This window comes from Tetrahymena thermophila (assembly GCF_000189635.1).
Source record: "Tetrahymena thermophila SB210 genomic scaffold scf_8254181, whole genome shotgun sequence".
Taxonomy (NCBI): Eukaryota; Ciliophora; class Oligohymenophorea; order Hymenostomatida; family Tetrahymenidae; genus Tetrahymena; species Tetrahymena thermophila.
In genome coordinates, this window is record NW_002476082.1 from 169,791 (window position 1) to 185,741 (window position 15,951).

At 21.9% G+C, this 15,951-nt stretch overlaps 3 protein-coding genes across 3 annotated transcripts; all 3 read left to right on the plus strand. All coding sequences in view use genetic code 6, as the record gives it.

The window, feature by feature from the left end:
• Positions 1 to 223: 223 nt before the first annotated feature.
• TTHERM_000929441 (transmembrane protein, putative) lies at positions 224 to 631 on the plus strand (the record flags this gene model as incomplete). The annotated part of the gene is made up of 1 exon (XM_012800487.1): positions 224 to 631. One exon carries the CDS (start codon positions 224 to 226, stop codon positions 629 to 631), a length of 408 nt encoding a protein of 135 aa, XP_012655941.1.
• An 8,819-nt stretch (positions 632 to 9,450) lies between these two features.
• Positions 9,451 to 10,269, plus strand: TTHERM_000929442 (transmembrane protein, putative; the record flags this gene model as incomplete). The annotated part of the gene is made up of 2 exons (XM_012800488.1): positions 9,451 to 9,832; positions 9,974 to 10,269. 2 exons carry the CDS (start codon positions 9,451 to 9,453, stop codon positions 10,267 to 10,269), a joined length of 678 nt encoding a protein of 225 aa, XP_012655942.1.
• Positions 10,270 to 14,591: 4,322 nt separating this feature from the next.
• TTHERM_000929443 (peptide deformylase) lies at positions 14,592 to 15,472 on the plus strand (the record flags this gene model as incomplete). Its single annotated transcript, XM_012800489.1, has 1 exon — positions 14,592 to 15,472. A coding segment is annotated over one exon (651 nt), but the record flags the coding sequence as incomplete, so codon positions are not given.
• Between the last annotated feature and the right edge of the window lie 479 nt (positions 15,473 to 15,951).

A 15,951-nucleotide genomic window follows, 5' to 3' on the forward strand; every position in this document is an offset into this window, starting at 1 on the left:
TAAACTCTTTTGCCTGTATAGCCTTAACAATAATTTGACTCTTACATAGCTTAATCTACAATTTAAAATAAGTAAAGGATTTTTTGACCCTATCTATTACAGGCTACGCATAATATACAATTGCAGCTCTTTAATAATCCAACGTTTTTATTATAGGTTCTACAACTAACTCATTTAATACATCATTCAAAACTAAGTAAAATGTTCTTATTTCCTTTAATTTATGTAGTACTTAGTACTTTCTATCTACAAATTATATTACTGGGTGGTTTATTATCAATTTTTCTATTTAGTATCTTGCCTATTCATTAACTAAAAGCATTAATAGTTTAATTCTGTCTTGGAGAGAAAGCTACTTCTAAAAAAGGGAATGCAGGGGTATAATAGCCAACTCTTCATTAGTTTTATGTGGGATAGATTATTCGTATAAAACTTCGTGTTCCTAAATCTTTTAAAAAACTGCAGATTCTTCAATCAAAGTAGGATCTATTTCTTACATACTTCTGATGAAGAAATCAATAATTTTTGCAATCAAATTTTAGCGAAACTAAGCATTTGTATAGGTTTTTCTAAAATGTATGTATCTTTCTACCTTTTATTATATTGTTTAATCAATCCGATTTGTTACTGAGTCAATAAATGGTTAACTAAAAATATTTAAATGAGAGCCGATCCTACCTACAATTGTATTATCTAATCGAAGTTTTACACATAATTAAAATGTCTTTTCTCTGATATTATCTACAGTATCACCAACTAACCTAACCGTTTTTTGTTTTTCTTTGCTTTTTACTACATTGTCCATTCACTCGAGTACAAATTATTAATGAAAAAATATCCTAAGAGTTATTTAGTTCTGAAAACTACTATGAGTAATCTCTATTTATCCTATCTAAATTTTTTTTAAAAGAAATATTAATTAATGCTTGAAAATCAATTAAAAGAAATGCAATAGTCAAAAAAATTTACATAAATCAATCAATTTTTTTATTAATTTTTTTCTAATTCTTGGCTGAAAATAAAGAACACATTTTATAATTTTTTCAAAAAACATAAAATGAATGAATTAAATTACATTTAATAAATATAAATTCACATACATAAAAGATAAAAAGCAAGCAAACATTTCACTTTAATTTAAATACATTTTCATCTTTAAAATTAAAAAATTCTATTGTCAATCATAAATTAATTTAAGTAGTTGTATTTAATTTATTAATAGAAAAAATTATTTTATCCATTTATTTAATTGAATTCAATTTAATAAGAATAATATTAAAGCAACCTAAAAAATTAAAAATTTCCATGAATCAGATTTATTTGATTATCCAAAAATATTTTTGATCTCATTTCTTGCATTTGATACAAATAAAATCAAAGTAAAAAGAAAACAATAAAATAAAATATGAGTAAATAAATTTAAAAAAAACTTGAATAGGTGAGTAATTATTATTTTAACTATCTATATAATACTTATAAATATTCATAAGTATTTTTAATATAATTTTAAATGCATCTTGTTATAATGAATATATTACTATCAGTGAAATTGAAAAATTCTATTTAAAAAAAATTGCAAAGAAGAGTAATTATTATTATTTTAAAAAGATAGCTATTAGTTAAAAATATTTATTATATTTAAAGTAATAATAATAGCATCTTGCTATCATGGCATATTACTTTAGAGGAATTAAAAAACTCTATTTAAAATATAAAGGCTAGAAATTACTATTTTAACATGCTTGATATTAGTTATAAATACTAGTAATATTTAATGTGATCCTTACAGCATCTTGTTATCTAGAATTTATTATTTTTAGAGGAATAGAAAAATTGTATTTATATTTTTTAAAAATTTAGAAAGATGAATAATTATATTTTAACTTACTTGATATTAGCTATAAATATTCATATTACTTAATTCTATTTTAACAACATCTTGTTTTTGAATATATTAAATAGTAAAGTATGTAAATATTTATTATTTTAGTTTTTCTTGATATTAGTTATAAATATTTTTAACACTTAATGTAATTTAAATGAATGTCTTGTAAAATTCTATATATTATTTTAAAAGAATATAAGCATTCTAAAAAAATAATTCGGAAAGGGAAAGGTGAGTAATTATTATTTAGATAAATATTTTTAATAAATATATATTTTAGTTTTAACAACATCTTATTAAAATGAATATCTTAAATTTTGAGGATTTGAAAAGATTCTAATCAATTAAATTAATTTTTCTTGATGAAATATAAACTCTTTTGTAAACTAATAAATAAAAGTTTATTTATAATTTCTTCAAAAAAAGTCTAAGACAATTTTAATTTTGTTTTAGGTTTGTAGGTAATAAAAATAAAGATAAGGTCAGTTAAGCATAATTAAAAAGGTGACTGTAATCACTTGATTTTATCAGTTTAACCTTTAAATTTTAGTCAGCTCTCACGAACTTTAAAAATGAGAAATGGTGAAGTAATAGATTGTGATTAAATAGGAAGGCATAGCTATTTTAGCAAAAATAAATCTTAAAAAATATATAATCTAGACATATAAATATTTTTGTAAAATATTGGATTGATATTTTATTTTATTTTAAGAATAAATGTTTCTATTACACATAATCAGAAAGTACTCTTTGGCACATGTGACCTAATGACTCTATTTGAAGATCATATTATTAAAATTTTAATTAGAAATCTAATTTTAAAATAGAGGTGACAAGATCACATGCGCCAAAGTGTACTTTTCTAATTGTATTATTAATTTATCAAAGTATTTTATATTCACATTTGCTTTACTTGACTTTTTTTAATTTCCCTTTTGTGCCAATAATTTTTTTTGAATTTTTTAATTCCTAAATTTTTTAAATACAAATTATAAATATAATAAATGTTGCTATTTTACTCTTAGATTCGAGTTTATTTATATTTAAGTACAATATTTAGGTATTATTTAATGACTTGGATTTTTAGGTATTTAAAACCTTTCTCTCACTTTTATAAAAATAAATATTTTCATTACTTTTTTTTGAAGTAAATAATAAACAAAGCTTAACTTCCGTGCCCAAATTTAGTTCTTAGAAATACCAGGTAAGTTTCAAATAAATAAATTATTGTCATAAATGTTTTCTTTTAATATGGTTGTATTTTTCATTTTATTATCACGTTTTGACAATACGAATCAAACGTATTTTTAAAATCAATACAATATACTGATGCATTTAATTATCAAAGTATTAATTTGCAATCAAAAAATTTAGAATATTACTCAATTTAAGAAATAGTTATAACATATTTATAGTATTTATACAAATTAAAGATACTTGAAATATTTTGTATTTATTCTTAAAAATGGTTAAAATAATTTACATTATGATATAGTCAAAAAAGTTTGTGGAAATGGAAAGAATATACTTTTAAGCAGAGAGATTTGAAAAATTAACAAAAAATAAAATGTAAATAAAATTTTATTTTGCTATTTTGCTACTTCTGTATGTTTAAAACACAAGGTCTTTTATTTCTTTTATAGAAAATATTCTTTGATCATATTAATTCTTAAGAGGATATTTGAAGAGGATTAAAAAAATAGGGATATAAAATAAAGAATAAAAAGATGGAGTAATTTATATATTTGTGAAAAATTGAATTTGAACTAAAATTTTTTATTTTTATTACTAAGTCTTATAAATAAGTAAATAAATATATTTTTTTCAGTTTACTATTTTCTTCTTATTTTGCTTAAATTTCCCTTTTTTTCCCCCACCTTATAGACAACTCTATTTACAAAGTATAATTGTAATCAAATATAATTTATTGATAAGAGCGCTAGCAAGCAATTGCTATAATCAATTTGTTTTTGAGTAAACTTTTAAGTTTTCCAAATTAATTTTTTTCTTATTGTTTTAAAAATGTAAGCAAATTTTATATTGATTTTTTTTAATATTTTTTAAGCAATCCCTCTTTAAATTGAATCATTTGAAATAGATTAAAAATCATAAATTATATTTAAAATATTCAGATATTTTAGAAAAACTAATTTTAATAAAGATATTAAGTATAATTTTTTACAAAAGAACCTTACAGATTTCAAGAAAATTAAATGATCTAAAAAATGCAATAAATAGTTCAGTAGATTTAAAAAAGAAATTAATTAGTTAATTGATTTGTATTTTAATGTAAGACTCAAATTTTGAGTGGTTTAATAAGATCTTATTTGTCTTTATTTAAGAGTAATAAATACAAAATACTATCAAATATAAATAAAAAAATATTTTTGGTTATAACCTTAATGTATTTTTGCCATTTTGCTATTATATTTTTTTATCCTCTTTTATATTTAAAAAATCTGCAATTTAATAAAAAATTAAAAAATTTAACTGGCTGGTAAAGTCAGTTAGACAATCTAAGAATTTAGATAGAATCTCACTTAATTTAGAAATAAAATTTTCGCCTAGCACATTAAAACTTTAACTTCGTTCTAGCAAATTCAGTTTATAATGGATGAAATATTAGTTTAAAATTAGACTAAATATTAATCTACTAGATTACAATATAAAGTAAAATAATTTGAATTTATTTATAAAGTAAATACATGTATCTACGCATATACGAAGATATTAATATCAAAAACTTTACTTTATATCATCAAACTTTCAATAAAAAATGTGAAGATTAAATTTTGGAAGATAATTATTAATTATATTTAAATTTTTTAGCGAAAATCAAGTATAAAATTGTATTTTTAGATTTGTGAGTATTTTTATCATGATAATTTTAGGTTTTTAGTTTAAATAATGATAAGTTATTAAGGCTGTGTGAAATAAAATATCATTGATTGTTTACAAATAAAATTTTTATTGAATAAACAGTTTTTATTGTAAGAATATTGTTAAAATTTAAGATTGAGAGCAAGTATTGCATCTTGAAAAACAAAAACTATTACTCTTTTATAGATTTTATTTCAATTTCTTTCATTTGAAAAAGGTATAATCAGGTTTCAAAAGAATAAATTGAAGTATATATTCAAATTAAATGAATTTTTTGGCTATCGCTTCCTTAATTAGCTGGTTGACTTTCTTTAGTTGATGAGAAATTTTATGGGGTAGGTTATTTTTAAAAATTTTACAAATAATAAAATTTAGTATTGATTTAATAATAGATTTTTTTTTTAATTGTTCAGAAATTTTAGCAAATACTTCTTAGATAGTTTCATAGTAATACTTTTTAAAATTTCATAGATGGTATTGTCTTTTACATAACTTGTTATTGATGGGATTATTTAGAAATAGGCAATATTTAGATGGTTACATCACATAAATTTTTTATTTGAAAATTTATTATTATTTATAATAATAAATAATTGTTTAAAATATAATGTATATTTTGCGTCATCTTCAATAATTTATATTTTTATTTTTAGTTTGTTGTACAATAAAGAAATTGATGTAATAAAAATGTATTTAGAAATTTTAAGTATTCACTTGTTAGTGTCAAGACCTGTAAAGTAGAATAACCAATTCATTGAGTAATGTGAGCAGGAAAAAAAGAATTACATGTAAAATCAAAATTAATTATTATTTAGAGTTGAAATATATAAAGTTACTCGTGGAAAAAAGAATAAGTGTACTTTATTTACAAAAAATTCTTCTTAATAGTGATGTATTTTTGTATCTCATTTAAATACATTTTTAAAATATTATTTTATCTTTAGCATAAACGCAAATTATTTGAAAGATAGAAGTATAATTAAAGTATGATTAGAGTATTTGTATTTTTCAAAAAATGGAAAAGGTGCTTAATAATTTGCTTTAGTTTACAGTCCGCTTCTTTTTGAGCTAAATTATTTTTAGTCATTCATAATTTGGGAAAATTGTAATTGAATATGAGTTTGCATTAAAATTAAAAAAAAACTGGCTCAGAAATGAGTTTTAAATTTTTTGAATAATATATGTAGGTGGCAAGTATACGAATGCTTAACTGTAATTTGATTGTGTAAAATTAATGAAGAGAGATTAAAATTTAAACTCAATAATTAATTTCACAAATATATTATATTCCAATTATACTTGATAATAATTTTTAGGCTTTAGCGAATAGAGAAAGTAGTAATCAAATTTCAAGCAAAAAACAACTAGATAGTCACCCACTTTGATTACTTTTTGATTCACATAAACATGCATGAAATATTATTGCATCTAAAAAAATGCAAAATATATAATCCCTAATCTAATTTACTCTTAATATGTAAATATCTTAGTATTTATCAATTTAGAATACTTTTTTGAAATTTTAAGTATGTTTCATTTAAATCATTGGCAAATAGCTTTAAGAATCATGTTTAGGATTTAATTACACGTTCTCATTTTTGTTAAAATAAAAAAGACAATTTGTCACATTAGTTATATTTTATTTTAATTTCGATGTCAGTTACTTGAGTTTTATTAAAAACTAATTTTTTTGTTAAAATAAAAACTCATTTTGTCTTTTTGTTTGAATAAAAGTAGTAATAAAAATTTTTATTTTGAATACTATTCTGTTTTCTAAATAATTTCAACGCATGAAACTTGGTAAAATCTTAAAAAGTAACACATTTTACTAACTAATTGAAATCCCCTTATTACCAGGAGTAATATTTTCTTTTCTTTGTTTTTATAATTATTAGAAAACTTATATATCATAAGGAAATTACATTTATTTCAAAGAGAGTGTGAGTCTCATATAAATTAAAACTGCTTTTATCATACTCCAGTAACAAAAATAATCACACAAATATACTTGAGTAATTCCTCTAAAAGATATTTTAATAATCAAAGTATTTTATTAAAATCATGGAGAAGAATATAAATTACAAACAAAAAAAGGCTAATTAGCACTTTATTTATATGGTATCAATATGAAAGAAAAGTATTACAGGATTTACACACCAAATTTTAAATGATTTAATCTTATATACGCATTTAAAAAATGTAATGATAATTTAAAAGATAACTTAATAAAAACAAAAATAAATATTTAATATTTTTAAGAGATAAAATACATGTTTACTCAGTTATTTTTATATAAATATGTAAATATGGTGAAAAATAAAATCAATAGAGAAACATTTATGCCCGTTAAAAATAAAATTTTTAAAATGTAAATTAAAAAATGCCAAAATGTTCTTTTTAGATTTTAAAAATTCATATAAAATTCAAATAAATATCTAAAAAACAATATTTTAATTATACATATTGAAAAAAGTAACTTGGATTTATTTTATCTAATAAAAATTGCAATAGAATAGTGCAAATTGAGTAATATTTTGTTGCTATAATCGAATAATTTTTTATTAGATCAAGCGCTGCATTAATCATAGAAACTATAAAAAAATTTAGCTTTATTTAAATTTCTACTTTTTAAAAGTATTCCATAAAAAAATCAAGTATTGGTCTGTTGGTAATATTTGAAATTTGTAGCTTACATTTTTTATCATTCAAAATGAGTCAAATTTAGTAGCATACCTTTGAAACGAAATGAAACATTAATAAAATATTAATTCATTAATTTATTAAATTTAAAAAAGTCTTTATTTGCTAAAAAAATAGTTTATGAGGATTATTTTTTGTTAGTAAGTAGATTTTTAACAAGAAATGAACAATAATTTACAGAAAAAGCAAGAATGTATATACTGATTTCGCAAACATTATAAATTAACATTAAATTATTTATATAGTTTTTTAATATTTAATATGAGAATAGTAAGATTTTAAGATTAGAAAAGAGGATTAAAGACAGTAAGAAGAGAAATAATTTGTAATAAATTCATTGTTTTGAAGTTAATATTAAATTCATTTTTGTATTTATATTATTTCATTGGTTTAAATTGTTTTTTTATTAAAATAATAAAGTATTTATTTATTTATTTATTTATTGGTTGGTTGTTTGTTTGTTTGTTTTATGCAAACATTTTGCATGTAGAAGTTAGTTATCTTTTGGTTGATTTTAAGTCTTTTTCTTGACCATGTTAAAAGCTCGAATTATATATAATATTTGAAAAGTTTCTAGCTTTTAATTAATAATTTGATTTTTGGCTTATTTTTAATTCAAAATCTGTGAACAACTTATCCTTTATTTAGCTTTGATATTCCAGAAAGAGCTCTGCGGAAATATATGCGACGAGCATCATCGCCATTTATTAAACTCTTTTCAACGCTTTAGTAGGAGCATCTCATTAGTATTTCGTGTGCGAGTATTTTGAAAAAATTGCATTTCTTCACTTCAAAATTCTCATTTTCTTCTTGATTGCTAATTGGCTAGATATCCACTCCGTAAACTTATTAGTGAATTTCTATGTCCTTTTATGATTTTTTGATGTGAGAAATAGTATTCTTATCCAAAACAAGGAACAAACCATTATAGTGAGAATGTGTGTAAAAGTCTGTCTTAAATTACCCGTTACAAGTTTAGCGAGCATGCTACTTGATTTTACGGCAAATATTTTCAAGCTCTTAGGCTATGTAAAAGTGGATATTCAAATTTTGAGTGAGAATATCGAAGGAAAAGAGCTAGACTATATTGTACATTAAGAGTCTTGTTAAGTTATGGAATCTGGTCATGTAAAGTGCGTTTGGGTTTCTCTTATCCTTGCTTTGCTTTGCTTTCATAGAATTCACAAATTTATTTTCAAAATTAGTTGTTTCTTCAGGTTTAGAAGGGAGGTTTGATAGGACACATTCTATCATTTGATTAATAGATAATTTTTTGATTAATTTATCGAAGGATTTTTAGGCTTCTTAAATATTATCAAAAGATGACAACCTAGAGAATTCAAGGTATTATGGGTCTTCTTTTAAGATACTACTCTCTGAGTTAGATACCATAGAGCTTCTTTCGCAATAGGCTGAGGCTGAAGTTGATAAAATGGAATTAGAAAATCTCTTTTTTGAGTCTTAAAGCTGAGGAATATTAGTGGCTTTCACATCACTTTTAGATTACTATGAGATTATCATCTATTCATCTTCCTATTTAACTTAAGTAAATCTTTTCTTGCATATTACTTCATCTATTTCATTGCTGTACTTATTAGAGCTTTCGTTGCAAGCGTATTGAGAATGAGATTGTGTGTCGATTTCAATATTATTAAGATGAGATCTTGAGCGTTTAAGTTTCTTTTCAGAGATGAAGGAGCTGTTTTCAGGGTTTTTATTATCTTCCACTTGCTAGCTTAATTCATTTAAAGATTTATTATTGTCTATTCCTTCAAAATTTTATTACATCTCCTATGATTTGGAGTTTGCTAATGTAAAAAAATTCTACCTCTAAGAATAGGTATTATTTTACATTTAGTGATCTTGTGAGAATTAGATGGATTTAGAGCTTTAGTTGCTTTCAATTTTAACTGTGTTCAAAGATGTTTGAGAAGTATTCAGCTTATTAGGTTAGGAAGCAAAATCTCCATTTACATGTCTGAGTTATGAAGTATTTACCATTGTTGCACTCATTAAATCATTTTGTGAGTTAATATATTATTTTTAAGTAAGAGGTGCTGTACTAGGAATGGAAAGTGGGGAAGAAAAATTTTATTAGCTGGCTGATAATTATTTTTCTAAGGCTTAAACTTATAAGCCTTACTAACATTGCGATTAGACTTCTACTTTAACTTTATTCATTTCTGTATATATTCCATCTTTTTATTCACCACAATTATTATTAGTATTTATGGAATTCTACTTTTATAGAGCATTCAGATAAGGAGTATTTAAGCAGCTCGAATTAGCAGGTTAGTGATTGCTAATGTAATTCATTTAATTAATAGAACTACTTGAAGAATTAAAGGAATTTAAAATTTATTATGGGTAAATTTAATTAAATTATTATTACTACTACTATTATTGGGTTGTTTGCTATAGCTGTTATTACATTTGCATCTATTTTAATTATTATTGTTACTATTAAATAATTTATTTATATTTCAAATTCATCATTTGTAATTAAAGCATGCTTTATTGAGTATCATTAGATGGCAAGTTCACATTCTACCCAAAATAATTTGAAGTTTGATATTGGTTTTATCCTCCTACGATTCCCATGGGATAAGTATTTAAGTAATTATTGGTGTTGTAGCACAATAAATTTTACTAATTCTCGGAGCTATTATATTGAAAATTTTAGCTGGTTGATTATTATGTAAATGGGACAGATGGCATGGTAATAAAATTTTGAGGTGTAAAACTTGAATTTGATGGAATGCCAACTATAGGGATAGATGAAGTAGGACATATTTAATTATTGAAGCTACCTTGCAAAGTATTTGGCATGGCTGTTGATTGAGCAAGAGAGTTGAGTGCGAAGGGATGAGAATTTGACATTTATTAAATCATTATTAATATTTTTGAGTATGTTAGAGAATTTTCGAGTTAAATATCTTAGCAATTGTTAGAGTTATTATGAGAATGAAGTTTATAAGTATCTGTCTTTAGATAGTCAAGGATTTGAAATTTTTGTTAAGTATTTATGAGTTAAGAGGCTAAATATTGTTACCAAATTAAGCGTATAATTACAACTACTATGATTATGCTTTAGATGTTGGTTTTTGTAGTTTTTTGTTTAGAGATTTGTTTTATTAATTTACTTTTTTATTAATTTATTATTATTGATAAATTGTTTATTTTTTAAGATAAAGCGATGGACTAATAAGTATCCTTTTAGTATATACTAAAAATGAATGTATGAATTAATGAATTATGAAGCAACCAGGGGTTTAATGAAATTTGATGATTAAAAAATGCATGCAATTTAAATTAATCTGTAATGACAATAGAAGGAAAGAAAAAAAATTGATTAATTGAATAAGCCAATTTGTTTGTAATTCTAAAACTAGAACTTCTTCAAATTTTTGCAATCTAATTTGTTAATTTAATTAATAGGGTAGGGTTAATAAAAAATTTGGGTTGAGTTAAAAAGCCTGAGTGGGTTGATAAATTAATTAATTAATTAGTAGAGTGATTCTTTGAATGAATTTTTTTATTTACAATTAACATATTGAGTTTATAAATATGCCTAATTAAAGCAAAAATCCCTATAACTTAACAGATAATACAAATTCTCAAAGATTAGTTATTTCATAGTTTTTTCAACATTGTTTGTAGAAGAATATTACTTCTTAATAATTATTAAATGCAAATGCGCTCAGTTTTATTTGAGTATTTTTTATTCATCATTTTACTCTATCCTTTTAATAATATAATGTCTATAAAAAAATTTAGCTAAGTTATAAAATTTAAATGTGCCCTATTAATTTTGCTACTCAAATCACTTCTTTTAAATGATTGAAAACTACATATTAGCTTTGAAAATTTTTTGTCTGAATATTTGTGTTATATTTCTTTTTGAATGATTTATTTGAACTTTTTTTTCAATACTTATTTTAAGATTTTTATCACAATCAAAACTCAGTTAAGCTTTTTGAAATATTTACATTTTCTTTTATAAACTCATATACAAAATGGAGGAATAAAATAAGTCAGTTCTTATCACATTTATGTGCACAATAACCTACACTAAAATTAATGTAAATAATTTTATTTATAAAATGATATAATAATCGATATTGTATATGAATTCCTAATAAGATCTTCTAAAAGTAGATTTACTTACTTTAAGAATTTAATGAAGTGATAAGTTTAGCAGATATCAAGTATAAAAAGGTTTTATTTTTTTAATGGTCTCAAAATGTAAAATATAATATTTTGGGATTAAAATAAATTTTAAACTAAAAAAACTCTAAAATTAAGTTAAATAGCTTACGTTTTGTTAATTTATTATAAATTAGTATTTTTCATTTGAGTATATTACAAAAAAAACTAATATTTTTTTACCTATCAATTATTCTCTCAAGTAACTAACTATGCAAAATAGTTTAAATTAAAATAGTCAGCAAACCAACTCAATCTCCCTTACACACTTTTTATAAGTTGCCATTTTAAACAAAATACTGATAAATAATATACCTAACTTTTTATCATTGAATATTCTTTAAAATTTTTGGAAAAATTACATTTAATAAATGATTTAGATTTCATCATAAACTAACATACATACATTAAAAATAAATAGCATTTACTTTGACAAGAAGGAACTTAAAAACAATTATTTCAGTACAATAAATGTCAATAGACTAAATAAATTCATCGTAATATATCTTTCATCACTATGTCTACTAATAGGTAAAATTTTGGAAGAGAAAAAATTAGCTAAATGCAATCAAATATAATATAAAGTATTAATAATTTGACGTGTTCATTCATTATATTTTAGTACTAATTAATAATTAAAAAAATAGATGTATTTAAATTTACTTTAACATAATTTTAAATTATATTAAGATTTTTTCCTATAAATTTCCTTATTTTCTGCTAATTATAGTATCTAGCATTTTTACAATAGAGACTTCTATAAATTGCTAATATCATCTGTTCTAGATCTTATTCAAAATTATAATCTATAATAATCATGATTTTAGCAAATTTATATTTTTCATTCTCTTTATACTTGTTTACAATTTAAAAAAGCTGGCCAGCATTATTAGATTTTTTATTTATCCTACTCCTTGTTTATCAATATTATTATATTCATAAATTTCACATTTTACCATCTTAATTACACTTATTTTAACCTTTCTTATATAATAAAGGCAGTATATTTTAAATATTCAAATCAATTAATTTAAAAATATATTTATTACCTTTGAACCATTAATTATTTCCTTTAACATTATATATTTATTCCAAGTATGCATTAAGTTTACATTTCAAGTTTTAAAAATTAATTTTAGATATAAGATTGTAAATTATTTTATATCATCTATTGTTTATAAAATTATATTTCTCATAATAAAAATAAATTACTTGCTAAATTTTGAAGTATTTCACTAAGAATCAATCATATATTACTTTGATTTAGAACTAATTAAATTTTTAATCCTTCAATGTGATTTAGATATTTCTATTTATTATTTTCTTTCTAGAATCTAAAATGCTGTTTACTTATCTGGAACCCTGACAAAACTATAAAGCTCCCATCAATTACATTCTTTTTTGCAAATAAAAATGTATTAAATAAAATTCAAACAAAGTTTAAAACTTTTTTTGTTAAATGATTTATTGAAAAATCAAGCCAAAATTACTTAAGTGAAGGGTATTATATTATTATATTATAATAATATAGGAAAAATATTAAATATTTTCTAAAAATATCAAACAAACACTTTGCTCATTTTAATTTATTTAATAATAAAAATGAGTTTGTCACTTTTTTCACAAAACTGAGTTTTTTAAATATAATAAAAACAATTAGAAAATATCATTTTTTTATCAAAAAAATTATCCTCCTTTTCAAACAATCTGACCTCAAACTGTTTTATTCAACATATTTAATTTTACCAGCAGTGACACAATTGATTTTCATAAATTATTTTTTATTAATAATATAAACAAATAGTAAATTTAGTTTTTAGCAAATTTATTTGATTTAAAAATAAAATTAGTTAATAAATCAATAAATAAATAATTAACAAATCATATATCCTCAAACTACAAAATTCATATTTTTAATTTTAACGATTTATTTTTTTTCCAATTAAACTCTAAAAGACTCAAATATTAAATACCTCTTAAAAAAAGTGTTAATTAGTTAATTAATTACCTTTATTCACCATTATTATTTTATTGATTCATCCACATAAACATATTTTTTGCTTTTATATTAAAAATTCCAAAATTAAATGCTAAATTACTAGATAAAAAATAAAATTATATTAATTTATATAAAATTATTAATTTATAATTTAATCCTCTACATTTACTAATCTTTTAAATTTGTTTTTTGTATTAAACTTTTTCAAATATATGCTTTTTTCTGAATAAATTGAAACGAACAAACATTGATATTTAAAAAAAGATACATATTAAAATAAATTCAAATTATAATCCTATAATAAAGCAAGAGTGCCTTTCTTGTAAATATTTTGTAGCTTTAAATATTCAAATATAATGAATAAATTTATAAATAAAAATTAATTGTCTGTAATAGATAATAATTTCTCGATTCTAAAAATAATTGATAGATATAGTGTTATATGTAATCTCCTGAAAGATTCAATCCTCTCCTTTTTTTAAAATAATTAATAACAGCATTATACTAGTATCCAAAAATCAAGCAAATACTAGATAAAAATGTAAGAAAGGATTAGCTAATACACTTTTGAAAAAATAAATTTCATTTAAAATATTATTCCTCTAATTATTTTATGAATGAAATATATTATTTGTTTTTAATTATTTTTGTTATTTATCATTTTTTTATTAAGAATTATTTGCTAGTTAATTAGTTAAAGCACTCTATAAGTTTGAAAGATTCTTACATCCTCTCTTCTTTTAAAAGATATATATGAACTCTAAATAAATTTCTTTTTATAGTTTTGATTTCTAAATACTTAAAATTAGCAAACTATTAATGTATTTAGTTAATAGGTATCTAGTACAGATTAACCTATTTGCAAAATCTAAATAAAATATACTAATTAATCATGAATATTAAAGATTATTGCAAAAGAGTATTTAATTAAAGTAATATTTATTTATTTCCTATCGAATTTTCAAATGAAAAAATTTGTCTTTAAGAAAGCTTTAAAATCTGTAAAATAAAAAGCAGATATATACACTATATTATCCCAGAATGACGTATAGCTAACTACTTAGGTCAAAAAAGAAGTGATTTTTCCTTTGAATTAAGAAGTAGAAAATTAAATCGATAAGCTGATTGATACACTACGTTTAAATAAAGGAGTTTATGAAAAAAAAGGAGTCGCAATTGCAGCTAATTAAGTAGGATTAGATTTGAGATTCTTTTTATTGGCTGATTTCAATGCAAATCCTTTTGATATCTAAAAAAGAATATTAACTATATGTAATCCTCAAATACTAGACAAAAGCAAGGAAACCTCTGAGGAAGAGGAAGGGTGCCTAAGTATTCCTGAATAACTAGCTTTTGTAACTAGACCAATTTAGATATTAGTAGAATATTAAAATATAATGGGTAAAAAGGTTAAGTAGGAACTTTCAGGACTTTAAGCTAGAGCATTTTAGCACGAATTAGATCATTTAGATGGAATTCATATGTTATAAAGAGCAAATAGAGTAGTAGAGAATCCACTTTACATTGAATACTTAAAAAAATAGGAAGAATAATAAAATTAAAATTAGCAATGAATGATTTTTGCAAATTCTAATTAAGTAAAAATATCTATGAATAAAAATAGATTGGCAGATTTAAATAAAAAAAAGATAGAAAATTCTATCAAATAATCTAAATTAATCACAAAAATATAAGTATAGTAAATGCATATAAAATAGTATTAAATTTTATCTACTTAATCTATAATAAATCCAAATATCTTCTCTTCTTCCTTGCTATTAAAACTGATATTTTATATCCACTAAGAATATTTATTTATAATAACTAAAATTATTTTTATTAAATTTACTAAAATTTATTAAATCATGAATTTAATTATTTAAATAAGTTTTGAAATATTCAAATATTAATTTACTTTAATGAGTATTTTATAAAGTCATTTTAAAACCTATCTTAAATATAATTAAAATTTTAGATAATTTAAAAAAAGCTTAAAGCATTCAATGTAAATTCAATAATTGATCAAAATTTGACTTATTATTATTCTAAATGCATTCAATATTTGAAAATTAATTAGAATAAATTTCGTTGGGGTTGGGGGTTGGGGTTGGGGTTGGGGTTGGGGTTGGGGTTGGGGTTGGGGTTGGGGTTGGGGTTGGGGTTGGGGTTGGGGTTGGGGTTGGGGTTGGGGTTGGGGTTGGGGTTGGGGTTGGGGTTGGGGTTGGGGTTGGGGTTGGGGTTGGGGTTGGGGTTGGGGTTGGGGTTGGGGTTGGGGTTGGGG